This window comes from Miniopterus natalensis, chromosome 12 (assembly GCF_054644295.1).
Source record: "Miniopterus natalensis isolate mMinNat1 chromosome 12, mMinNat1.hap1, whole genome shotgun sequence".
Lineage (NCBI taxonomy): Eukaryota > Metazoa > Chordata > Mammalia > Chiroptera > Miniopteridae > Miniopterus > Miniopterus natalensis.
Genome location: NC_142092.1, coordinates 46464583 through 46491649, shown reverse-complemented (window position 1 = coordinate 46491649; position 27067 = coordinate 46464583). Strand labels below are relative to the sequence as shown.

Sequence of the window (27067 nt, the reverse complement as noted above, 5' to 3'; positions counted from 1 at the left end):
GAGTGGGTGGGACTCGGGCGGCTTCCGGGGTGTAGGGCGGGGTAGGAGCGGAGTTTGCCCTGAGGGGCGTGGCCGGTTGGCCTGGGCGGGGCGGAGCGGGACGGGAGAGTAGCCCTGCGGGGTTGCACCGAGCGGAGCTTAGCTCCCCCCGCTGGGCCGCCAACAGGTGCGGGTCTGGCGGAGCGCGGTGGCGCGCGGAGACCGAGAGGCGACCGGAAGCGGCTGGGCTCCCGGCGGCGCGCCCCTCGGCCAAGCCGGGAGTCGCGTCAGTCGGTGCCCCCGGCCGAGTGCGGTCCGCCTCCCTCTCAGCGATCATCCCTCCGGAGTGCGGCCAGAAGGCATGGCGCATCCAACAGGGGCGCCGCCGCCGGTGCTCGCAGGCCGCGGGTGAAGAAGAAAATGCGAGCTCACTCGACCCGGAGCGAAGAAGTGGCCAGGAGCGAGGAAGTGGCCCGGAGCGAAGAAGTGGTCGGGAGCGAAGAAGTGGTCCGAAGCGAAGAGGTGACCGAGAGCGAAGAGGTGGTCCGGAGCGAAGAGGTGACCGAGAGCGAAGAGGTGGTCCGGAGCGAAGAGGTGACCGAGAGCGAAGAGGTAGCCCTAAGCGAAGAGGTGGCCCAGAGTGAGGAAATGGCGGCGGCTGGACTCAGCGTGACCGTCACCCACAGTGAGCACGGGTGGCCGGGTGGGTTCCGTGCCGGACCGTGAAAATCTGGCACGGTCTGTAGGTTTGGCCACATGTCCTCCGGAAGCGCGTGCCCTTGTGTTTGTCCTGACGTCCGGAAGTGTGGGTTCTAGTTTGTGTCCATGAGGCCGGTTTTTGTGCGGGTCTTGTGTCAGCACACCTTTTTCTGTGGCCGCAGTATTCTGTTTCAGGTCATTGTTTAATCTTCGATGCCGTGCTTCATGTCATGATCCTAGTTGTAGGTGTTAGTGTGTGCCTGCACAGTTATTGTGAGTCTTTGTGTCAGGCTTGTATTTGGCCATGTGTATGACTGCTGTGTGTCTGAATACCTGTGTGTGTATCCAGTCTGAACTCATGTACACAGTTTGAGTGGGCCATGGGTCCAAGCATACACTCTGGGCACCTTTTGACTCTGCCTACTGTTGGAGTTGACACAGAACTAAACAGTCAGTTCACCGGAGAGCTGAGTCCATGAGGTTTCCTCAGGACCAACAGTGGGTGATTTCAGGGCTTGGGATCTGGAGACCAGGAATCTAGATCCTGTAATTTTGAATGACTTTGAGATGTTTCCTGTCTAGGCATCTGGTTTGTTCTCTGTGAAGTAGAGTTGTTAACATCTGTCCCATTGACTTCACGTCTGTTGAGCAGGCTCAAGGCTTGGCCTAATGCATGGTAAACAGGCTATCTCCTTATTGCCCACATACTTGGAAAAGAAGGGGCACCTCTGCTCCAAAAAGAAATTTTCTGCTCTTTTGAGTTTATTCACTCATTTGTCTCTTTACTGAGCACCAACCATGTATGTGTCCAGATGTGACCAGTGGGAGAGACTTGGAGGAAAAACAGTTCCTTGCCCATTATAGCAAAGAAGACAAAGGCCAGTACTATACAGAGTACAGGGCAGTCAGGCCATAGCAGGCAGATGGCTTCTGATAAAAAGCATGGGCTTTGGAATCAGATCTGAGGTCAAGTTCTGACCCCACAGTTGGGTCTCCATAGGCAGGTCTTAAACTGGACTGAACTCAGTTTGCTTATCTGTGAATGGGGAATAATAGGTGGTACCTGCTTAATAGAGTTGTTCTGAGGATTAAATAAGATAATGCATAAAATGATCCTAGTCAGCCCCTTGTGCATGTTAAGTGCTTAAATATTAGCTGATATCACTAATATTGTCAGTTATAATAAAGGAAACAAAATCCTTGAGCAGGTCACCAGAAGAAAGCTAGACAGGTGTGGGGGGATGCTGTTTGGAGTAAGTGGCATATGAATTGGGCCTTGAAGGCTGAAGGCTGGGTACATAAATATGATAAAGTATCAGCCTATATTGGTTTATGTGGAAGAGTTTTCCTAATTGAATGCTTTTCTCTCCCCAGGCAATGAGAAGCACGACCTTCATGTTACCCCGCAAGAGGGCTGTAGTGAACCAATTGTCCAAGATTTGGCCCAGGTTGTTGAAAAGGCCACAGGGGTCCCGCTACCTTTTCAAAAACTCATATTTAAGGGTAGGCATTTCTCTTCCAACTTTGAGCTCTTATGGCTAAAGGACCTATTTTAAACTGTTTAACCCTACCTAATAGTAACTCTTAGCTTTCAAAATTGGACAATTCTTATTTGCTATTTATTTCTTCAGCAAATATTTATTGAGAACCTGCTATGTACTGCACACTTCCAAACATTTGGACAGGTATTAGAGTTGATGTCACATGAGGGCGGCAGAAATCATACCATTTCTGATGAAGCACGTGAGCAGTCTTCCCTGGCTAAGTTAGGTTCCTTTTCCTATTGTATGTTCACATGACACTCCCTACCACTTCAGCATAACTTGTATTGAAATTACTATTAGATAATTGTTTTCATAGTTGCTGATTATCTGATTTCTCTGTTAGAATAACAAACTTTGTGAGGGCAGAGATACTGCTATGTGTTCATGCTCAGCATAGTGCTGACGCAGAGGGTGTTGAATGAACAAACTTACCAGGAGCCTGACTGTGGCAGGCCCAGTGGATGATGCTGATTTCTGCCAGGACCTACCCCCTCCAAACCCCCATTCTCTGTCTTCCCATTCCCATGGGAACCCATTATTTTGGTATCTGATGGGGCCAGATTTATCTCACCTTGTGCCAGTCATAAAGAATTTAGTGATGGGAAGTATTTTTATTTGTACTTCACAGTGTAACTCCTTGTTTTTTCATTAAAAAAACAACAACACATTTTACTTTAGAATTATAAAGGCAGTACAAATTCATGTTTCAAAATAGAGAAAGCACAAAGAAGGAATGTTCTCCTGGGTAAAACCCCTCATAACATTTCAGCATATTTCTCTTCAGCCTTTTATTTTGTTTGTTCTGGCATCTAGGAGTGTGGGTTCTTGTCTGTGGGTTGTTGTTCCTTTTTAGTTGGCAAAACCAAGACCATATTGATTATATAGTAGTTGTGTTTTTAAAAAAATTTTTAATTGATTTTTATTTTATCTTTTATTTATTTATTTTAAATATATCTTCATTGATTTCCGAGAGAGGAAGGGAGAGGGAGAGAGAGATAGAAACATCAATGATGAGAGTCATTGATTGGCTGTCTCCTGCACGACCCTGACTAGGGAATCGAGCCCGCAACCCAGGCATGTGACCTCACTGGGAATCGAACCCCAGTCACCTGGATCCTAGGTTGACGCTCAACCACTGAGCCACGCCCGGCCAGGCTTTATTGATTTTTAGAGAGAAGAAGGGAGAGAGAGAGAAACATCAATGTGTGAGAGAAACATTGATCAGTTGCCTTCTGTACACACCCTGACCAGGAATTGAACCCGCAACTTGGGTATGTGCCCTGACTGGGAATCGAATCTGCCAGTTTTCGGTGTGCAGGACAATGCTCCAACCACCTGAGCCACACCAGTCAGGGCTGATTATATAGTTTTTATAACATTTTTTTCTTATAATACTGGTTCATCAACATTTATTGTGACTTTGAAGTTACTTGAAAAAATGAGCTTTAATGCCTACAAAGTCTTCTGTTGTAATGATGTATAGTTCATCAGCTCCCTATTCCTGAATTTTTGTCTCTTTCCTGTTTCTCACTATTGTGAATAAAGTTGCACTGAAAATTATTGTATAACAGTCAGTGTGCAAGCACATGTCCAGTTATTTGTTTTGGTTAATAGCTGAGTGAAATTACTGAGTCAAGACACTTCTAAAAAGGTTACACCTACTTATACTCTTCTCATTAGTGAACACACTTGTCTGTCTCCTGTACCCTTGCTGAAATCTGTTTTTAGTGTTGTGCAGTTGTTACAACTTGGCATAACTTTCTTCTCTTCAGGAAAATCTCTGAAGGAAATGGAGAAGCCATTGTCTGCACTTGGAATACAAAATGGTTGCCGGGTCATGTTAATTGGGAAGAAGGTAAATTGCTTTTTCCACCAGAATACAACCGAAACAAACAACTAAGGTCTTTTATGCGTATTTCTGTGTAGTAGGCAAAATTGGGGATCTAGATTCTGCACTGGTGAAGCACTCTCTAAACAAATGTAGTCTCCATTTGTTTGATGGGGTTGCCAGTTTTGTTGTTCTTATGCCCTCTGGCTTCTGTTGGGTAGGTCTCTCACTGTGAAAGTTAGGAGCAGTTGTGCTGCCTCAGTAACACTGCTTTTGCGTTGGTGGTGGAATCTCAGTCTGGTTAAAAGGTGCCTAAGATAGGCCTTACTCACTTGGAGGGGATTTGCAACAGAACATTGTTAAAATAAACTTGTAGATTTAAAAAAGAAATACTCTACAAGTTTTAGGCTCTCTCCCTTTAACCGCCATTTTTACTAGAATCTCCCACAAAGGAGAAAACTCTGGCTGGAAAGAAAGGTTGAGACTAAAGAAAAAGAGCCAGTTGGTGACGGGTGAAAACAATAATAGCCTCTTGGGTGATGAGAGAGGGCCATAACCAGCCCTGCATTGTGACACAGTAGAATTGTTGTTCATATGAAGTTCCCTTACTTTGAGTGGGGTGGCTGACTCAGAGTGGAGAGAGGGTGAGATTAGAGGCAAAGAAAATCTAGTCCAGACTTGGAACTGCCAGGAGACTGGCACTCAGGATTTCACCACAAAGGACAATAATTGGGAATAGTGTAAAAGCAGGAAGATGCTGGCTTTGGCTACCAATTGTTTAGGTGAGAGAAGGGAAATACTCTGGATTTCTTGCTCAAGGGTCAGGAAGAATGATGATGGGCAATGGGCAGAACCCAAAAGTTGAGGTTGAAGAAGCTGTAGGACCCCGGGTTAGAGCTGTCCTGGGGTGTGTGGAGCCAAGTCTGATTCAGGTCTCAGCTCTACTTCTTTTGGGCTGTGTGACCTTAGGTTACAATAACCTCAATTTCACCAGTTGATTGGGCATCATCCCACCACCATAGGGTTGCCAGTTCAATTCCCAGTCAGGGCACATGTCTAGTTTGCTGGCTCGATCCCCATTGGGGGCATGCAGGAAGTGGTTGATTGATGTTTCACTCTCACCTTGATGTTTCTCTGTGTCCCTCTCCCTTCCTTTCTCTCTAAAAGTCAATAGGAAAATAGCCCTGCCAGGCGTGGCTCAGTGGTTGAGTGTCGACATAGGATCCAGGTGATCGGGGTTCAATTCCTGGTCAGGGCACATGCCCTGTTTGTGGGCTCGATCCCAATGACTCTCTCATCATTGATGTTTCTGTCTATCTCTCTCCCTCTTTTCCTCTCTCTGAAATCAATAAAAATATATTTTTAAAAAATAAATAAATAAATAAAAATAAAAGTCAATAGGAAAATAAATAAATAAAACAGTGCCTACCTCATTGGGTTTTGGTAAAGCTTAAAACAGTAATACAGGTGCCTGGATGATGTGGCTCAGTAGTTGAGCATCAACGTGTGATCCAGGAGATTGCGGTTTGATTCCCAGTCAGGGCACATGCCCAGGCTGCGGGCTCAATCAGTGAGGGACGTGTAGGAGGCAGCTGATCAATAACTCTCTCATTATTGATGTTTCTCTCTCTCCCTCTCCCTTCCTCTCTCTGAAATCAGTAAAGACGTATTTAAGAAAAAAGAAAAAGCAGTAATACAGGTAAAATGCTTCAGATAGTGCCTGGCATAGAGGGAATGCTCAATAAAAGTATTCATCATTGTCATGTTGGTGGGTGACATTTTGGAATTCTACTTAAACGAATAGAATTCCACCTATCTAGCCATTCAGGACTCTTCACAGGTGTTCATTGTAATTTGTTCTCCCCCCAGGGATCATTCTGGCTGTGAATGATCAGCCCCAGGCTGAGGTTGAGTCTGGCTCCGTTCTCTGAATCCAAGTTGTCAGGCCTTGCCAGAATGTTTACCTAATACCTTCTCTCTAGTCTAGAGTCTTTGTACATAGAAAACCTAATGTATATCCTCTGGCTTGCTTTCCAAGAAGCAACAGTGTTAAGACCTTTTTTTGGTGAGTGGGTTAGCCCAATTGTGGTCAATTTTGTTTTTTACTGACAGGGGATGCTGTTTTTAGTAATTATTGGCTTCATTTTATTCTTAAACATTTTAGAACAGTCCAGAGGAAGAAGTTGAACTAAAGAAATTGAAAGATTTGGAGAAGTCTGTGGAGAAGATAGCTCACCAACTGGAAGAGTTGAATAAAGAGCTTACTGGAATCCAGCAGGTAACTCTTTGTGGGCTTTGACTTTTTACCTTCTCTTAAGAACTTTGTGGAGATACAAATGTGTTATTAGGGCAGGCTTTGTAGTCAGACTCCCTGGATTCTGATTATGGCTCTACCTTTTCTGTCACTGTAGGCAAGTCGGCCTTTGTCTCAAGTTCCTCATTTATAAAAAGGGGAAAATGATGATACCTCCCTCTTAGGGTTGTTGTGATGATTAAATAATGTGGTATGAACCTGAGACATGCTAAATGCTTTATAAGTGTTGTCATTGTTATTTTCAGACACCAGCCACCATCCATTTGTGCTTCTAGGAGAGCACCTGCTGTGCTAGGATCATATATTTATTGTCTGAAATAGAATAGGTAACTTCTCTCACTCTAGTCCAACGATTTTCAACCAGTATACAGCAGTAGATATACTGGCACAAGAATTTTTAAAACCTGCAATACCTGACTAGTCAGGAGCACTGACCTTTTTTCCCTTAGACTGTCAAATTTAAAAAAATGACAACAGCCAACACAACAATAGCCATCTGGTGTAAATGAATCAAAATTATACCTATTTTTTTTATCAGACTGGCAAAGAAATATATTTTTTGGTGTGCCGTGGAATTTTAGTAATTAGTTTATGTGTGCCATGGGATACAAAAGGTTGAAAATCTCTGGTCTAATCTCTGTTATAATGTGTTTAGCAATGCAAAGGATATTTTGTTGATTCATGGAAGATACAAGTTGAGCGGATCTTAGTGGGGTGGTCATCCAATTTCTTATATTAGAGATGGTGTACTGAAACCAAGTAAGGATTAGAAACAGCCCCAACCTACATTTTGTCTTTGACCTCCTCCTTTTATAACTTTAATAGATGCTTGTTTGTGTTTTAATTATAAAAGTAATACATGCTGACTGTATATAGCTTATAAATAAACATGGAAAATAATGTGGAAAATAAAAATTACCTGCAAGGCCCCGACTCAAAGATAACCATTACTAAAGACTGGAATCTGTTTTGCCATCTTAAAAAAATATATTTGGTGTGATGTTATGTACACTTTGTAAATTGTTCTTTTATTGGATTAAAAAGTTGAACATTTTCTATGTCATTAAAAATGATCATGCTTTTCAAAACTTGCATAACATTTCATCATATATGAAGTAGCATACTAAACCGATTCTCTATTGTTCTTCACTTAATGTTATTTTACCATTTTTCCTAATGCTGCTTTGAAATCCTTGGACATACATCTTTTTTGACTATTTCTGATTTTTTTGGTAGAATAAATTCTTTGAGTTGGAATTGCTGGCTAATGTTTACCACATGTTGTCAAACCTGCGTCTGTAACTCTCGGCTTTGATAAACATCCTCAGAGATCCCTGTTGTCACCAGCTAACTGGTCATTTGCCAGGCAGTGTGAATAAACAGCAAGACAATAACATAATGTAAATGCTGCCACTCGTTAGCACGTCTGTGTCAAGAATTATGTTCAGGGTCTACAAGTATCCCTTTTGTTCTCACAGTAACCCTGTGGGGTGTGGGTATCATAATCTCCGTTTTAAAAATGAGGACACTGAGGCACAGATAGGTTAAGTATCTTGCTCAAGATCACAAGCCACTTAATGGCAGTCAGAATTCAAGTTTAGACCTATCAAACTCTAAACCCTGTGCTCTGAACATCTGCCTCTTGTGTGTAGATATACTCTTCTGGCTTCACCAAAGCCAGGTCTCAGGAGGCATTTGCAGCCCCCTTGGGTTATTATAGAGTGGCCTATTACAGTGCTTGGGCTGTCCCAGGGCTGGCTTTTCTGTTTTTTCCAAGAGGTGAAGTTGTGGGTCTGAGGTCTGGCCCAGCCTGTTGTGGGGAATGTGGATTCAGGGTGTGGCTGCTTCATCAGTGCCTCAGCTTGGAGTTTTCCATCAGCCTCAACGAACCTTTGCAAGAATGCATTATTCCTCCACAGGGTTTTCTAGCCAAAGATTTGCAAGCCGAAGCTCTTGGGAAACTCGATAGGAAAGTAAAAGCCACAATTGAGCAGTTTATGAAGATCTTGGAGGAGATTGACACGCTAGTAAGTAAATATTCACCTGAAAAGAACTAGTTTCCTTTTACTATATTTCACTCAGTTTCACTTTCAGTAATGCAGACTTATTGTCTAAGAATATCGAGCATCTGCTGTATGCCAGACACTGCTAGGTCCTAGGTGAATGTACAGATAAGACCATTCTTAATTTCTAGGTACCCACATCCCACCAACATAGGGCCTTTGTCATTAACATATGCTAGTAGCACCTAATCCTCATGAAGCTGGGATCCAAATGGTCCATGGTCTCATGGTCAGAGAAACACAGGGCTTCACTTTACTGATATTCATGGAACTGATATTCCATTGAGTTCATTACCTGTACAGAATTCAATCAGAGCCAGTTCTTGTGAGGCTGTTGGGAATCATTGACGCCCATTTTCCCTTTTACAGATGACGATAATGATATTTCTAGCCCAGTGCCTCACTCTTGAGGGTGAACTACTCTGCTTGGGATTCGGGGATGGGGTGGTGATGAGAGGGATTGTGAAGAAGAAGCAAAAGGTGCTTTTCCTGCCATAGTGAGCTCATGGGATGGCCACAACACAGTATCCATACATAGGAAACAGTCAGAGAACAAAGTCTGTGTCATGGTTCAGTTTCTATGGCCCAGACACTGAGGGCTGGGGGAGCTTTTATAGGGACAGAAGCCATAGAAGGGTCGTGTAGGACACAAACCCAGAGAAATGATTCCTGACATTCATTTACATTGGTGACCCATGACCTACTTGATGTACTATAGGTATTTCTGATGTGTTCTTACATTATTTTCACTGAAGATTATTTATATGTCAATTTATTCTTCCATAGGTTCTGCCAGAAAATTTCAGAGACAGTAGATTGAAAAGGAAGGGTTTGGTCAAAAGGGTTCAGGTGAGTTGTGTGATATCACAGTCCAAAGTATAAAGTATTTGTGTATGTGTTTATCTCTTCAAAGAAGGGTATAGTAGAAGTGGGTGTAGCTTTTTTGTTGTTACACAACATCAACCCAGAACATAAGAGAATTGTTCCTTTTGTGTCCCTGTAATTATATTTGAATTTAAACTAGCTGGGAAGGAAGATCACTGGAGAGCAGATAGGGCTGACATGTTATACAATTCCAGGAGACACCATTCATATGTACAGTGCCCCCTGAAATTGTGCAGTTGCAGTGTCAAGGCTTCCTGTCCTCCCCACCCTTTGGGAGGGTTATGGGCCTAGAGCATTGTCAGAAACCCTGGTCTTGCGCTTCCCTCTACCTCCCCATCTTTACTTTGGAGCCCAGGCCATCCCTGCACAGCCTGTTTCTGCATGAGTCAGTCACCCATGGAGTCTTCAGGATGGCTGAGCACAGAGCCTTGGGGTTGGCCAGCGCTGGATGGACCCTTACTGCCCTGCGTTTATCTTTCAGGCATTCCTTGCTGAGTGCGACACAGTGGAGCAGAACATCGGCCGGGAGACTGAGCAGCTGCAATCCACAAACTTGGCCCTAGCCAAATGAGGTGAGGCGGAGGAGGCTGTGCTGCCCTGAAGAGCAGTACCACCAGCTCTGCCCTCTCTGGAACAGAAGTTACCTGATTTCTCCAGGGTTGCTGGGGGCAATTGGACAATTGCTAGTTTTCCTTCTCCTGCGCCTGTTCTTAATGAACAAGTATTGTCTTTATAATCTTAAGTAGAGATCTTACTTGTTTTCTCGTTCTGTCTCTGAGTGGCTGTGCTGTTCAGCAGCCCACCTTGTCTGTGGAGGGCCCAAGTCTTCCCAAGTCTTTTGACTTTTGGGTGCTCTCATTTGTCCTCGGGCAGTATAGGTTTATAGGCCACCCTGGTCTTCAGATATATGAGGCCTTTTTGCCCTTGTGGTCCCATAGAAGTAAATCAGAATTATTGCAAGGTTGTATCTAGTCAGGAATATTGGGAATGGCTTGGAACAGGGGTTTGGCACACAGTAGTCTAAGTATCCCTTGTTGTGGCCTAATTCTGTAACAGCTGGCTGGGTTGTTGGTTCATTGACCCTGTCCTTACCTCCCCGTGACCTTGTACAGCCACAGGCCAGGAGATTTTAGGGGGCTATTCCTGGGGGGGGGGGTCTGTGGTTGATGTATGGGCTTCCTTGTCCCCTAACAAATCTGTAGGAGGTTAGAACCTAGTGTTGACATAGTCTCTGCTTGATACCAGGTCAAAACCATGGCTCAGGAAGGGCAGAGAGGGCAACAGAGTGAGTAAAGCAGGCAGAGGGTGAAGACAACCATAAACTTCTCAGGAGTCCCTTCAAAGGAGTTTTGTTAACTACTGTCCTGAGATCTATATTTCCTTCAAGGCTGTTCCTGTCTGTCTGTGGCCTTCCCCACCCCATACCACTTTTTTTTTTAAACTTTGTAGTTTGTATACACATCAGCAAGCAGAAGAGTGTTTAAACTTTTTAAGATTTTTTTTTAAATCCTCATCTGAGGATATGTTTGTTTATTTTAGAGAGAGAGGAAGGAAGAGAGAGAGAGAAGCATTGATTGGTTACCTCTCGTATGCACCCTGACCTGGAGTTGAACCTGAAACCTTTTATTTGGTATATGGGCTGATGCTCCAATCAACTTAGCCACACCAGCCAGGGCTAAACTTTTTTTTTTTTTTTTTTTTTTGGATGAAGCATGAGAAGCAAAAGCCTCTGTGGTTCTAGTAGTAATTTTAATAAAGGTGAGAATGGTTTTGCATGCTAGAACTCGTAAACTGGTCAGCTGCTGTCACCCCATTTTTCACACAGTGCCCAGGAGACAGGCTCCCAACAGGCCACTCTGAGGCCAACCTTATTTGTCAGAGAGGGCATCACTGCAGTCCCAGGAATTTAGGACTGTGTGGGTGAGACTAGAACAAGGTGGTGATAAGATGGACAACTGGATGAAGCTCAGGGCCCATCCCATCCCACCAGTTCAGTACTTATCTGTTTTTATGTAGTAGCTATGTCACCTGGGGCCATAATATTTAATGAAAAGTTACTGTGTGCCAGATACTATTTTAATATTCTAGATGTATTAATCATTTAATCCTCATACAGCCTAGGAGGTAGACAGATCCTAGCCCATGTTAGAGATGAGGAAACTTAGAGCTTAGGTAATTTGCTAAAGTCGTGGAGTTAGTGATGAAGCTGGGACACCAAGCTGGGCAGTTTGATTCAGAGTCCATGCTCTTAATCTCTACTGTACTGCCTCCCAGTCGACACAGGGTTGCATGTTCTCATTTTCTCTTCCTCTCCCTTCTCCCATGTTGTTCTTCCCACTTGCTCTCTGGTCCTCTCCAATTCACTCTCCACGGAGCATTGTGAGTGATTATAAAGTACAAATCATGTCAGTCCCCTGCTTAAAAACATCCAGTGGCTTCCCTCTCTCATCTTATCTCGGGCCACTCTCCTGTTTGCTCTCTGGTCAGCCACTCTGGTCTTCATTCCGGTCCTCAACTGCTCTGTACCCTCTCCTGCCCTGGGGTCTTCGCACATGCTGTTCCTCTGTTTGGACAGCTCCTCACCACTCTTCCACCACTGCCACCCCTTTCCTAGGTAACTTCTATTTATTCTTCTGAACTTAACTCAATTTCTCTTCCATGGATTGTCTGAGAACATATCAAGCCTCCCTCACAGCTTGCTATAACTTTTCTTTCACGGCATGTATCATAGTCTGTGATGATTTATTTATGGGATTATTTGATTTAATATTTGCCTTTTATACTTGACTGTAAATTCCTTGAGTTAAGGAGCTTTGTCTTGTTAACAGCATATTTCAAGCACATTGTCTGGTTTATAATAGATGCTGAATAAATATTTGGAGAATAAATGAATGTCAGACACACATATCAGTAGTGAAAGTCTCTATAATAGTTGTGAATCTGTCAGCATCAATTCCTGCTTAGGTTCCCATTTCTGTGGTTCAGAGAATGTTGGTTCCTGCCTTCTCTGCCCCTACTTTCCTCTCAAATGTGTGTTTTCCCACAGAGAATTTTCTACCTTATCTGCCCACCCTAGAGCAGGAATCTGAGTCCATGTGAAATGCTCCCATCTAGCCAGGCCCCTCCACACTCTTTCCCCCACCACCATTATCAAGAGGTTCCTCCTATAAGCTTTGGCCTAAAGAGGGGGTACTTGACATATATCATAGGCCAGGGCCTTTGTGGTCAGATTTCTGAATGCTGTGTGTTCCTATGGGCCATTGTGTGAGTGCATGTGTGCTGTGTGTGCCTGGGGTTGTGTCTAATGTCAACATATTTAACAACCAGTCAGAGTGGGTGTTGACCAAAAGAGAGCAGGATCTAGAGTCATCCTGCTGTGGGTGAAAAGGGTGCAGGAGGACATCAAGGGCTTGAGGCAGCAGCTATTTCAACTGTTATAAACCTAGTTCAATATTATAAAAGCAGTTCAGTTGTACCGTGTACACTACCTGAATATCAGCTGTGGTTGGGTGTGTGTGTGTGTGTGTGTGCATGTGAGAGAGAGAGGCTTAGGATGTTGGATCGGTCAGGGAGAAAGCCATGAGGGATTGTGGAACCCTCACAAAGGATTCTGAAGCTGGGCCATGCACCCTGGCAGTGGCAGAGGGCATAGATCTCACCTAGGTTCTTGGCCTTATTCGGACAGGAGCACTGAGCAGACAGAGCCCTAAAGCCAGGGGCTAGTGTCTCAGAACCCTGACCTCAGAAAGGGAAAAAGGACCTGGGATCTCTAGGGGAGCATGTGACAGGGTTGAGGAGCATAGGAGGGATGGAGAGGACATAAGTTTCAGAGTATGGAAGATGGGGCCAGATCCATCACACCGCCTCCCCAAAGCCCCCAAAGATACTGGCCCACTTGGTGGGTTGGGCTGGATCTTTTATTTCATGTCACATCCTTCCCACTCCCACCACTGTTCTCCAGCCCAAAGCTTCATGGCTTATGAGGTTCCTGTGGGATCAGCATTTGCCATCCTTCACGATCTGGATGTCCTGTTTGGTTTTCCTAGGATCACAGAAGACAGGGATGAGGCCACCTCCTTTGGAACTGTAATGTGCCCTTCAGGGACTTGGTGCAGTCCATCCAGACACCCTACTGAGCCCTACCCACCCACTCAGTGTATGGTGCAAGGCAGATCTCAGAGGTACCTGAGCACATCTTTCTTCAGCTTTTCCCTCTTGCATACCCTCCCCTGGGAGATTTCAGCTTCCTGGGGCTTCAGTCACCACTGCATGCTAATGACTACAAACCTATCTCCAGCCCAGACTTTTGTCCTAAACTCAAGCCATATTTCCATTGGGTTGTCCCAGAGGCTCAACTGTCCAGAGACATCATCACCCCACAAACCTGCTATATCCCCCCATTCCTCATCTTGGCACATGGCACCACCAACTGCCCACGCCCACAAGTTAGAAACCAGCATGTTGCTTTTGCCTCCTCCCTGCCCCCATCATCCCTCACATACAATCTCACAGCCTATCAGTTCTCCCCCAGTATAATCATGAGTGTTTAGTCATGATCGTTAGGACTGTCCTGCTACTCTCTTGCCTATCTGCCTAGAGAATTGTAGCTTCCAAAGACTTTCTTCTCTTCCATGATCTCACTTAGCTCTGGCCTACTCAAGGGTCTTATTAATGAAGACATGAGACCAAATGGGTGATCAGACATACCAAGATCTTGTTTTGGCCCTGCCCACCTCTCTAGATTTGCCTCTCCTCTATTCTTTAAATTTTATACTTCAGCATATCCAACTTCTTATATTTCCTCAAATATAAACTTTCCCTTCTAGATCTTTCCAAGCTTATTTCTCTACTTAGAATTACCTCCCTTGTTTCTTCGTTTTCATAGCTAGTTTCTAGTTATCCCTCAGAGCTGGGAAATCTTCCCTGTCCTTGCCCTGTACCCGCAGAACCCTGTGTGCTCCCATCTGAGCCTTTAGCATTCTTTTCTGCAGTTGGCTAACCATCAGCTTGGCTTCCACCTTAGACTAACTGTATGCCCCCGAAGGCCAGTGATGCTGTCTAGCTTATTATGCCCTGTTGTATCCCCAGTGCCTACCACATAGTAGGTGCTCCATAAATAATTGTTGACTGGATGAATAAATAATCAAACGAGGCCACCTAATCAGTTAGGGTCAGAACAAGGAAAAGGACCCAGGATTTTTGCCTTCATTCCCGACCCCCCACCAGCTGTGGCTTTCTGCTTGGAACCATGTGCATGAATTACACTTGTGCTCATTCTGTTACAGGAAAATGTTGGAGGATTCTTCCCAGGTCAAGTGTGTTTGAAGAAAGAGGCAGGTCAAGTCTTGCTCCTTTCAGACTTGTATGCACCAGAGATGGCTCCCCACACAAGCAAATATAGGGAAAAATGGGGAGTAGACTTACATCCGGACTAAGCAAAGCTGGCATTCATTGTCATATGTAACCCCATCAGTGCCGCAGACTGGGTTAGATGTCTGGGAACACTCTGGAGACTCTGCCATATGCTCACAGATGGGCTGTGAAAGAGAAGACGGGAGGGAGGTCACTCAAGGATTCAGAGGCAGTGAGGAGGACCTCAGGGGCTCTGCTTGGAGCCCCATGGAGGAGCCAGATTCAAAGGCCCCAGTGTGAGTCCGGTGAGCATGAAACCAACCACTCAGGGCCCTGGCACATTTGTTTGTGTAGACCTGCATGACTGTGTCTGTGGCTATATATACATTAGTGTGTACCTGTGTCTGCTGAGCCCAAATATGCACACTTGGATGAGTGTGTACCTGTGTTTATGTCTATGTGTGTGGAGTGAGTGTGTGCCCCCAAGCTCCTAGGGATAGGTTCATACACTCCTCAGAGGGTCTAACTGGAACCTTTGCTGCTGGCTCCGTTGTGGACCCCAGGAGATAGAACCACCCATCATTCCCAGGAGGCCCTTCCTCCCCTGGGGCTCTCCTGAACTCACCTTGGCCTGCATAACCTATCCTGTCCCTGGTATGGGAAAGCTGGAGAAATAAGACAGGGCTTGGGACTTAATTGAGGCTCAGTCTGAAGGGGTTTCAGGCCAGGCCTGAGGTCACTCAGAACTGGTTCAGGATGGGATCAGGGCCTGGGATAGGGATAGGGCTGGGAGGTAGTGTGGTGTAGCAGTGAAGGCCCTAGGCCTTAGAGACCCAAGTTCTTCACTGAATAGGTGTGTAAACTTGGGTGAGTACATCTACTCTCTGAGCCTCAGTTTCCTCATCTGCAAATACTCTAATAATAGTAGTCTTCTCACATATGGTAATTGAAATAATGTATGGAAAGTATTTGGCTCTTTGGCACAGAGCAAGTGGAGCTGGGTTCTGATGGGTTGACAGTGAAGATGCTGAGGCTGCTGGATGGGTAGGTGGCTTTGAACCTCTCATTCACCTATGTGAAGGGTGTGTTGAGGGTCTCCAGGAGGCCACCACCACTGCCTCAAGCCCAGGGCCAAGGTGGAATCAGGGTTCAGGGAGAACTTGATGTCTATGCATCAGAGTGAAGGAACAGATAGATGATGGGGTATGGTTGGAAGAGGCTGGCATCTCTGCAGGGCCATTCAGTGTGCCAGGATCACCTCTTTGGCTTGGACCTTGCAGCCTATCCATCTGCACTGTACAAAGCAGAGAGTGCACTTGATCCTGCTGAGCCTGGGTGGGGGGAATCTCACTGCTGGCAGGGGCCTTGATGCCAGTTTTGGAACTTTGGCAAAGGGGCTGGACCTGCTCAGCCTGGAAGGGCTAGCCTGGGGAACATACGGGCTCAGGAGACCACCCTGACCACCATAGAGCGATGGGAGTTATCTGAGCAGGAGTATAAAGGAAAAAAACGTTGGTTTTCCAGCATATATGGGAGGGCTCCCCTCTATAGAGGGAAGACCAGAACTGCAAGCAGCTGCCTTACCATTCTTGAGAAAATGAGCTTTTCTGCTGACACTGGCACATCTGAAAGGCAAAACAGCAAGAATTAGGTGATATCTGCTCTAGGCCCCAGGTCTAGGGATCTGAGGACTGCTTCATCGGAGGACGTGTTTCTGCCACTAGCCAATCTCAAATTCCTCAAGGAAAGGTAGTGAGTCACCAGACAGTGAGGCTCCCAGGAAGCTGATGTGACCTTGGGTTGCATGAACAGAGACAAAAAGTCTAGCATTAAGAATAGTCCAGCCTGTTCCTTATTAGTCAGATTCCACTGGAATTATGTCCCATGTAATAATAAAAATAACAGTTAATATGTGCCAAGCATTGAGAATACATACCTGAATGAAGGGGACTTTCTCCAGAAGTGGAGAGTTCTCCATCACTAGAGGTGTACAAGACACTGTGGTTTTAGCTTCTCTTGATAATGCTATTATAAGAGATTTCCGAGGTAAAGAGGGAAAAGGGAGACTAAGGGACCTCTGATGTGCTGTTTAAGCCTGGCGTTGGGGCATCAAAATGCAAATCTAGCCTTGTCTCCACACTGCCCAAAACCCTGTCCATGTCATAATTTCCAAAACTGGAAATTACCAAGTGTTCTTCAATAGTGAGATACAACTCAACAATAAAAATGAGCAAACAACTGATAATGTAACAACATGACTGAATCTCAAAAACATGCCGAGCCAAAGAAGCCAGATACAAAAGACTATACATACTGTGTGGAGGGGGGCACCTTGGGTCAAGGTAAAGGGGCAGCCTGGGGAATAAATGCAGCTTTCTATGTGACATTCTAGAACAGGCCAAGAGAACCTATGGTAGCATAAAGAGCAGTGGTTGCCTCTGGGGATGGGGCCGGGATGAGGATTGACACGGAAATTTCTGGGGGCAATGGAAATGTTCTGTATCTAGATAGTGGTCAGGGTTACACATTTATATGCCTTGTCAAAATTCATTCAATAAAATTCATTGAGTGATAAGATCTGTGCATTTCATGGTAACTGTTAGGGGACAAAGAAAGCATTAAAAAAATATAAAGCCCTTCTAGGCTACCTGTTATGATCACTAAGCTCCTTCATTTTATGTTCAGGGCTCTGCATGAGCTGCTCCCAAACTTGTCCCTGGACTCACTTCCTAGCACTCCTCTCCATGTCGCTACATCACAGCCTACTCTTCCTAGAACAGGCTCTACTTTGGCACATACTGTTCCCTCTGCCTGAAATGTCCTTATTCCCCTTCTCCTATTGACACATACCCTTTTTTCAAGGCTCAGATATACTTTCCAGAGAAGCCCTCCCTGATATCCAAACATTTGGGGAGCATTTGAGATCTTGCTCCCAGCATATGTCATCGAGTTTGGCTCAGATAAACTATTAACAATTTAAAAACCCCAAAAAACAAAAAGCCCCACATTTATTTCCCACATTTCTGGATGTGGGAAGTTCAGTGTCATGGTGCCCGCAGATTTGGTGTGTGGTAAGGGCCTTCTTCCTGGTTCATATGCTGTGCCTTTGTACTATGTCCTCAATGGTAGAATGGTCTAGGGGGCTCTCTGGAGCCTCTTTATAATGTACTAATCCCACTCATGAGCGCTCCAGCCTCATGACTTACCTTCTCATCACCTTGGGGGTTAGAATTTCAGTATATGAATTTGGGGGGCCACAATCATTCAGACCATAGCACCGTCTTCCATGCCACTGTGTGCTGTCCCACTGGGTCACTGCTGCCTTCCCATGGGCCTGAGCTCCTTGGGGCTCTTGCTTCTGCCTCCATGTGGCAATTCCCCCATACAGTGAGTGTTTGGGAATTAACCATTAAATTGCATTTTGTGGGGAAGAGTTCAGAACCCTGTAGTGTCAGAGTTTTTTCCTGGAGGATGTGGGAAGAAGTATTTTTCCCCAGGCTGCCCTTGACCTTGGCCCAAGGTGTCTCCTCACTCAGCCAAGGCAGGAATCTGAAATGGGCACATGGATTCTCTACAGGGCAGGCTGCCTCAGTGTTCCCAACAGAAGTACTCAGGGAAAGGAAGCCAGGCTGGGAGTAAGCAGGCTGTACTGGGCCAGAGGCCCCAGGCTCTGGGTCTGTGTCCCCCAACTGGGGAAATATCTGTAGGACTGGCCATGAGGTCAATGGCCTTGATGTCCTGAAGGCCTTGCCCTGTAGCATCATGACTTTGTCGAGGTGGGTCTTAAGTAGCCTCCCTGCTTCCCCCTTTAGTCTTCTCAACAGTAACCAGAGCGAACCTATTACAACATAACTCTCCTGAAAACCCTTCACTACCTCCCATTTCACTCGGAGGAAAAGCCAAGTTCACATTGGCCTTCAAGGCCTTACGCACTACAGTTCCTGGTTGCCTCTAGTCCCCTGTCCCAGCACTCTGAACCCTGCCTCTCAGTCCCCTTCGATTGCACTGGCCTCCTTATAGTACTTCAAACACTCCAGGCATGCTCCTACCTCAGGGCCTTTGCACTGCCTGTTTCCCCTGCCTGGAACCTTCTTTCAGATATTCACATGGCTCACTTCACCTCCTTGAAGCTTTGTTCAAACATCAGCCTCTGAGGGAAAACTCCCCTGACTTGTCATTACAACCCCATCCCAAACCCCATCATCCTGCCGCATATTTTTTCCCTTAGCCTTTATCACCTTCTAACATACTATTTAACATACATTACACCTATCTTGTTTTTTGTTTATTCCTCACCCCCCCCCTTCCCCATTGGATTTACACTCACTAATATGTCCTAAGGGCCCAGAACAATGAGAACAATCCCTTATACACAGCATGTGTGAGACTGCAGAGGTGCCCCAAGCCCTGAGAAACCCCATTTCAGCTGCACGTGTCCAATCCGGGGCAGAAGCTCCCAAGAAGAGGGCTCCCATGTGCTTACATGGCTGCTCTCAGTCCCACAGTGATAGCCTGTCAGAGTGGTTAAAAGCTCAGAGGACCCAGGCTAGGCTTCCTTCAGGACCCACCACCCTGCAGCCAGCAGACTTGTATATCGCCCTTGAGATAGGCCAGCTCCTTTCTGCCCCCCTGATCTCTAGCCCAGTAGTTGCTCATTGCAACTTTGAACTAGAACAGTCTCCTGCTTTACAGCTGGAGAAATACAGCCCCAAGAGGGAAAGGATTTTTGCAATCCTAGGCCAGAGTCAGAAATTGAACCCAGATTTCCTTTCTCCTAGCCCAGGACTTTCCCCACCATGGTGGAGGGGTGCAGAAAAACGTTACATGCAGAAAACAGGCCTCACAGGGTGCTCCAGGCCCATCCTCTGCCCCCACCTCAAGCTCACCTACCAATGCCAAACCACAGAGAATCCAAGCTCTGCCCACTCACCCCTGTCCACAACGAGGAGGGCAGCCAAGGCCAGGGCGACCACCCACATACGGACAGCCATGCTGATCCTGGGCTGATGTGGGCTCAGCTAGCTGAAGCCTGGGCCAGGGGAAGGATGGGAGCCTGTTTATAGTGCTGGTCCCTACCCTTATCTTATCTGGGGCCAGATGGAGAAGCCAGGAGTGGCTCCCAGAGTTAATCTCTGCACGCTGGCATCTGGAAAGGGCTTTCTCTGTGCAGAGATGCTGAGCGGGGGCAGGAGGGGGGTAGGACTTGTAAAACTGATGCCAGCTTGCAAAACTGATGCCAGGCTGAGGGCTGGAGCACGAGGAAGAGGGAAATTGAAGTAGAAAGAGAAAAACAGAAAAACCAAGTCAGGAGAGAGAGAGAGGCAGATCAGAAAGAAAAACAAAAGCAACTGGGAGGTGGCAGGAGGCAGAGAAAAGGGGCTGGAGTCATGGATTCCTTTCCGCGTGCCTCCACCAACCAATTTTGTGACCCCAGAAAAGCTACTTTTTAAACTGCCTCAGTTTACCCATGCACAAAATGGGGGTGATAATTCTGGCTCTGGCTCTGGCTCCCTCATAGGGCTTCTGTTAAGATGAGACTGGGGATAGGAGATGGGAAAATATTTTGCAGAGTATGAAATGAGGTATAAAGGTAAACAAAAATGTTTCCTTCCTTCCCCCTTCCCTCCCTCCCTCCCTCCCATCCATCCATCCATCCATCCATCCATCCATCCATCCATCCATCCATCCATCCTTCATGATGAAGGTACAACTGATGGAGCAGGGAAAGGGCAAAATAAAATATTATAAGGAAGATGCCCTCATGCTTTGCATGTATTATCTGTCTATTTGCATTTTAATGGATTAAATGAAGACAAGATTCTTTTCAAGAAAAATCAGTTCCTAAAACTACTTCATATTTATGCAGTATATATGAATGAAATAATTTGGTTATCTGCTTTCAAAGAATTTCTGATTTATTAAAAGAATAACGGCCCTGGCTGAGTAGCTCAGTTGATTGGAGCATCATCCCAATAAGCCAAGGTTCAATCCCCGATCAGGGCACATACAAAAAGCAACCAATGAATGCATAAATAAGTGGAACAACGGGTCAATATTCCTCTCTCTGTCTCTTTCTCAAAACAATAAATTTAAAAATTTTTTAAATGAATAACAAAATTTTATTTATATATATATTTCTTTAATTCACTTGGATCAGTGATTTTTAGCTCCATCTGCAGATTAGATTTCTCATAGGAGAATTTAAATCTACAAAAGCTGGACCTCACTCAAAAATATTTGAATAAAAATTTCAGTGTTGCCCAGCCGGCGTGGCTCAAGGGTTGGGCATCAACCTGTGATCCAGGAGGTTGAGGTTTGATTCCCAGTCAGGGCACATGTCTGGATTTGGGCTCCATCCTCAGTGGGGGGCGTGCGGGAGGAGCCGATCATCAGTGACTTTTCATCATTGATGTTTCTATCTTTCTCTCCCTCTCCCTTCTTCTCTCTGAAATCAATAAAATCATATTTTTTAAAAAATTTAGGATTTTTCCCAAAAAACCTTTTTTTAAATTCAAGCTTACAGATAAAAGTTGTGAGAATAGTTAAATGAGTCAATGGGAAGGATTCTTGTTCAAGAATAACCCCTTGGGGGTCCCAGCAGCCAGACAATCACCCCTACACACCAACAGAAGCCCTGGATCTGCAGCCCAGCCCGATGGTCATGACTCAGCTTCAGGATCCTCCTGCCCCTCCTCAGGAACCTGCATGGCCCTCAGATGCCTCTGTGGCAGGTGGCAGCTATACTTCCATTGCTTAGCCAGGCAGAGCAAATATTTAAAGATAATTTCCTGTCCTAGAGCCAGAACATCTCATAAAAGGAGAACATTAAAGGTCATCTAGGTCCTGTCTCCCATTTTTTTTGTTTGTGTGGGTGTTTTTTTTAATCCTCATCCGAGGACATTTTTTCCACTGATTTTTAGAGAGAATGGAAGGGAGGGAAGGAGGAGGAGGGGGGAGAGAAAGAGAGGGAGAGAGAGAAAAAAACATCAATGGGAGACAGACACGCACACATAGATTTGTTGCTTCCTGAACACACCCCAAACGGGGCCGAGGATTGAACCTGCAACCCAGGCACATGCCCTTGACTGGGAATCGAACCCATGACCCTTTGGTGCATAGGCAGACACTCTAACTACTGAGCCACATCAGCCAGGGCATGTCTCCCATGTTTTACTCAGGCCTCCCTATAACAGGCCCACCAGGAAGTCATCCTCCACTGATGAGCTCACTACCTGCCATTTTCATTGTGGGATGGCTTTGAACAGAGTCCTTCCTCACACAAGAGGTTGGCTTCCCTGAGACTCCATGCTTCTGGGATGCTGTGAGAGCCCAAGAGAGGCTCCTGACACACACCAGACTACAGATGGCAGGCCTGGTCAGAGAGCCTGGTGTGTCTCTGGCAAAGGAACAAGAGTGCTTTCTTCTAGCCTGAGCCAACCCCTCCCTCACTATCCCCCTGCTCTGGATTCTCTGGGGTGCAGAGAAGTACAGAGGGAGAGTTCTGAGACAGGAGTGAGGTGATCTGGGTTTGTTCATTGCTTCAACAAATATTGTATCTACTATATTCCATGCTGTTCTAGTCACCAGGGATTCAGCTGTGAATAAGATAGAGAAGGTCCCTGCCCTTAGGGAGCTTACATTCCAGTGACAGACAACAAATAAATATAAAATAAACACATGATATGTAGAAGAGAAATTAAGTGGTATAGGGAGAAAGTGACAAAAGGGAAGGAGGCTGCTCTTTTAGATAGTGACACAAGCAGGAAGGAGCAAGTCCTGCAGGAACCAGGGGGAAGAGCCTGCCAAGTGGAGGAACTGCAGGTGCAAAGGTTCTCGGAGGGTTAACAAGCTTGGCATGCTCAGGAGGTGAATATCAAGGAGTCCATTCTGGCTAGAGTAGAGTGAACAAGGGATTGAGTAGCAGGAGGTGAGGGCCAGCTCATGCTCAGGTCCCAGCCCAGCCACCAACTTGGGTGAACGTGGGTGCATCCCTTCACCTCTTTGGGCCTGCACATATGCTCCCATCTGAGAAGTGAGCACACTGTTAGGTACCAATACCAGCCTGAGTCCCAGGGCAGCTGTGAGGGCCTGGGGGAAGAGTGTGAGGTGAGATGTGTGCAGCTAATGTGATGCCAGGAAGCACCTTGATTGGAGATTCCTGGAAGTAGGCAGAGGCCAAGCCTTAACAGTCCTGGGCACCTATACAAGTGCTAGGGATCAATACATAAAGACAGAGATGGTCTAAAACGCTGAAGCAGGGGAAGCAGGTGATTCCTCCATCTCCTGCCCCACATCAGAGTGAAGACTGGTACATGTGAGCTGGCTAAGCCAACCCACTAGCCTTCATGCTGTGTGCTAAGACTTGGACTGGTGCCCAGCTCCTCCAAGAATACAGCCCCTCCTTGATGACAACACAAGATCCATTAGGTCTGAGTCACAAGCCTTGTTGATAAGTTGATCGAACGGTGGCTTTGTTTGGCTTAAGGTGGGTGAGCTGAGCTCAAACAGGCCTAAGTCTGCCATATGGCAGAGACAACATGGTCAGCTTGCCTCTGGACTATTGCTGGCCCCTCAGCCCACATCCTGCTCCACCCTTCCTCCAGCCTTAAGTGCTCCCACCTGCCCATCTACCTGCTATGAGCAGCCCAGGTGTGGTCACCCACTCCAGAAGGCCTGGTCTAGGTACAGCCAGTTCCACAGCCTGTCCTCTCCTGTACTCCTCGGCCACCTGACTCCATGTCCCAGCTCTGGCCACTTCTCATTCTACCTGGTCCAAGCCTGTGGGGACCCACAATAGCAGTGGGAGAAAAGGGCACCCCTCTACTTCTTCAAATGGAGATATCACCTACTTGTTTGGGATCTGACTCCAAGGAAGACTCAGCGATGGGAATGACTGAAGTCATTCTTCCATGGGGACACCCACCTTGCCATTCAATGGACACTTATTGAGTACCTACTATTGGGTACGGGTCACTGTGCCAGGTCCTGGGGCCACAGAGATGAGTGAGAAACATCCCTGTGCTCAAGGAGCTTGCAGTATACAGTGGTGGTGAAAAGGAATGGACACATGAACACTTGACAGGTATTTATAGAATGCTGTGGTTAGAGCAGTCATAGAAATAGTGATAGATATTTATGGACATTCAATATGTCCAAAAGTCAACTTACCATCAACTTACCCACCCAAAGATAGCCTACCTCCCAGTTCCCCAACTGGGTGGACAGCACCACCATCATCCAGGTGCCCTAGGCAGACCTGGGCATCACCTTGAACTACTCTCTTCTGCATTCGAGGAATCAGGTCTTACCGATTTCTCCTCCTCTCCATCTCTCACATCCATCACCTCCTTTACATTTCCTCAGTCATTGCTCTAGTTTGGCTTCCATGATCTCTCGCCTTCCTTACTCAGATTGTCTCCCTGCCTAAGGCCTCACCACCTCAAATTCATCCTCCATTCTGCTTCCAGAGCAATCTTTCCAAAATGCAAAAATACCCACTTGATCCCTCTGCTTAATATTATTCAATCATTACTAGTCAATTCCATTAAAATTATTCAATCTCTATTGACTTAAGTATGAAAACCAAACTCCTTGGCAGAGCATACACATCCTCCATGACTGCTTTTGCTGGCCTCTTGAACTTCATCTCTGGCCACTTAACCCTTCACTCCACTAGATTAACCACCCACCAGGCTTTTTTGCCTCCAAGCCTTTGCTCATATTACACCCTCTGCCTGGCATGCCCCTCTATCACTTCCTTTGGGTTTTTGTCCAGGGACCTCAGCCCTCCTCATTTTGAGCCCCTCATCTGTACAGACATCTAGCTGCACCTGTCTTGCTCTGTGGCTTTTTCTTGCCTACATGAATATCTCCCACACTTCCTTAGAGAAAGAGTGAGAGGACATCTGATCCACCTCATATACCAAATGCTCTGAGAAGGACCTGGCATGCATGTGTTGACTATATGGATACATCCAAGACTGAATGCAACTTCAGGAAAGCAAGGAGCCCAATTGCAGATTCTCGGTCAGCTGGACCCGAGGGCTTCAGAGAGCTGAGGACCAGGCTGGGCTCCAGTTGGCCCAGTGGGTCCAGTCACTGATCACTCTATGCTGTGTCCATATGGGAACAGAGGTGGCACTCTATTCCAAGGACCACATTTTTCTAGTTTTGGGCCCATCTGGTGGTGCCCCCAAGAATCCAGCATCTCCTCCAAGACCTAGATGTGGTGCTTCATTCCAAAAGTCATCCCAAACCCATCTACTGGGCTCAAAGACATCAGCTTCAGTACCTGGCGTCTCTCTTGGCGCATGGAATCCTGGCTTGATCATTAGCAACTAGGAGGAATTTCTAGGCCATTCCTCGCCCTAGGAGTGATGTGGGAATCACAAGAGACCTGGTATTCTGGGGCCATGTATCATCCAAGCAAGCAGTTCCATTCATAGGCATAGCTCAGAGTTCAAGTCCTCTGAGCCTATATATGAAAAACTTGTAACAAAGACTCATGAGATACTCTCTCCTTCTAGAGCTCTGATGACCTTTAGAAAGATGACCATAGATTATTACAGCCAGGTGCAATGTGACACTACCCCAGACTATTAATTCTGATGGGGTCCATGGGTTGCAAGCAACAGAAACAGAGTCTTGCCAATTTAAGCAGAATAGGAATTTTCCAGAAGAGTACATGGTTGACTTAGGTTGGGCTCATTCAAGAGAAGACCCTAAGATATTAGATTCCAAGTAATTTTCTGGGAGGTGATTCCAGGTAGAAGAGTGAGGATAAGTCAGGGAAGGGAAGGAAACCAATAGTGTACATTACTGAGGTTACCATTGTGGGAAACCAGACCTCAGTCCTACCGGGGACAGCCAGGGAACTGTAGAACACATCTCAGTTATCCCCACTGAGGGGTGAAGGAGCTGGTATATATATCCACCAACTCCCATAGTCACTGGTAGAGCTGCTGGAGGGAGGTCCTTAACTCCCTGCACTACTGGCCTGCCTCTCTGGTATCCCTGGGCATCCAGAGAAAGCGCTCAGCCAAAGGACTGCAGGGTTTGTGGATGGAAGTGCAGATATGTATAGGAATGGTGAGTGCCAAGGAGATGTGGGTGGGGCACTAACAGTGCCTGCTACCAGAGCTGCACAAAAAATTAGGTGAAAATCTGAAGAACTAGGCCCAAGAAAGAATTGGGCCCCCAAAGCATAACAATAGTCAAGTATCTGCTTCCTGAGCAGGGAAGGTAATACATTTTGATGGAAAGTCCCACAAAGATTGTATTCCATGGGGGAGAGTAGGTCTCCAAAGCACACTTGGGATCCTGTTACCAGAAGAAGGGGGAACATTGCTGGTCATACAAAGGCCACAGATGTCACAAAATTTTCCCATATGCAAATCCCTTACCTGTGGGATGGATTCACTCACAGGACCCAGGGCTTCCTAAGCTGGACCAATTAGGTACCCGCAAAGTTACCTGCATACGGGAGTGCTACACAGAACAACAGTTCCCAGGCTCATGTGGCTCAGTTGGAGGGCTGAGTGATGGTTACCCTCCAGACTGTGCAGTGCCTTAGGGGTCAGCGTGGAGGCAGTGGGGCCATCAGAGTCTGGGCTGTGGAGTGTGGAGACCTTGCCTATGGGACGTGGGTCAAGTAATTTCACTTCCCAGCCTCAGTTCCTCGCCTGTGATCAGGGCTACCACATGTGGTTGTGTGCAATGTGCTCATCTCCAGGGGATGCAGTTCATGTGTGTCATAATTAACGCTGTAGTGTTCAGTGAATTGGAGTGGTGGCAGGTAAGGAAGCCAGCATCCTTAGTGGCAACCACCACAGGCCATGCAACATGCTCACAGGATCCTGGAGTGTGCTGGGAGCCCCAGAGTTTTGTTCCAAATCTCCCACTCCCATGTATCTCTTTGGAGGCTGCTGCCCCACTCTCCTGAGGTTGCATTCAGTCCCAGATGTATTCATCATCTCCTGCTACAGACAGGCTTACTACACTCAGTCCCATCGCAGCAAGCTTACATCATCTTAACTTTGGGGACTAAAAAAAATTGAGGGGGCTTCTCCACAGCCTCCTTCAGTATATAAAAAACCCAAGAGGAGACTCTGATTGGACTGGATAAGTCATGTGCTCATCTCTTGGACATATCAATGTGGCCAGGGGATTGGGCTTCGATGATTGGCCAGGCTGGTGCTACATGTATCTTCTTATTGCCAAAGCAGCAGGATAAAACAGTTAGTGACTGGCTGGGCAAAAGGTGGGACCTAAAGGCCCCAAAGGCTAAAGTCCTCAGCACAGGTCCTGGGAATCCTGGACATTCTTTCCTCCCCTCTGTGTCCGGTGTGCCCCTGGTATTGGTGCACACCTTCTGGAGGCAGTGTGCTCACTCCCAGCCAGGCAC

At 46.3% G+C, this 27067-nt stretch overlaps 2 protein-coding genes across 2 annotated transcripts; one reads left to right on the top strand and one right to left on the bottom strand.

Annotated features, from left to right (window-relative positions):
* The first annotated feature begins 320 nt into the window (after positions 1-320).
* On the top strand, positions 321-12217 carry BAG1 (BAG cochaperone 1). Its single transcript, XM_016222788.2, has 7 exons — positions 321-664; positions 2053-2181; positions 3995-4077; positions 6215-6328; positions 8284-8391; positions 9214-9276; positions 9794-12217. The coding sequence occupies exons 1-7, from the start codon at positions 400-402 to the stop codon at positions 9881-9883; spliced, it is 852 nt and encodes a 283-aa protein (XP_016078274.2). The 5' UTR covers positions 321-399; the 3' UTR covers positions 9884-12217.
* A 1046-nt stretch (positions 12218-13263) lies between these two features.
* SPINK4 (serine peptidase inhibitor Kazal type 4) lies at positions 13264-19655 on the bottom strand. Its single transcript, XM_087822547.1, has 4 exons — positions 19595-19655; positions 16601-16689; positions 14737-14849; positions 13264-13354 (listed from the first exon to the last, which is right to left on the bottom strand). Exons 1-4 carry the CDS (start codon positions 19653-19655, stop codon positions 13309-13311), a joined length of 309 nt encoding a protein of 102 aa, XP_087678673.1. The 3' UTR covers positions 13264-13308.
* Between the last annotated feature and the right edge of the window lie 7412 nt (positions 19656-27067).

Bases quoted from the DNA above. Each gene is read 5' to 3' on its own strand.
- BAG1 (XM_016222788.2), top strand. From the start codon at position 400: ATGCGAGCTCACTCGACCCGGAGCGAAGAAGTGGCCAGGAGCGAGGAA. The intron at 665-2,052 runs GTGAGCACGGGT...TTCTCTCCCCAG, and splicing joins CAGCGTGACCGTCACCCACA to GCAATGAGAAGCACGACCTT. The intron at 6,329-8,283 runs GTAACTCTTTGT...ATTCCTCCACAG, and splicing joins AGCTTACTGGAATCCAGCAG to GGTTTTCTAGCCAAAGATTT.
- SPINK4 (XM_087822547.1), bottom strand. From the start codon at position 19,655: ATGGCTGTCCGTATGTGGGTGGTCGCCCTGGCCTTGGCTGCCCTCCTC. The intron at 16,690-19,594 runs GTGAGTGGGCAG...CTCTTATAATAG, and splicing joins CCTCCTCGTTGTGGACAGGG to CATTATCAAGAGAAGCTAAA. The intron at 13,355-14,736 runs GTAAGTCTACTC...CTGTGATCCTAG, and splicing joins CAGCTTTGCTTAGTCCGGAT to GAAAACCAAACAGGACATCC.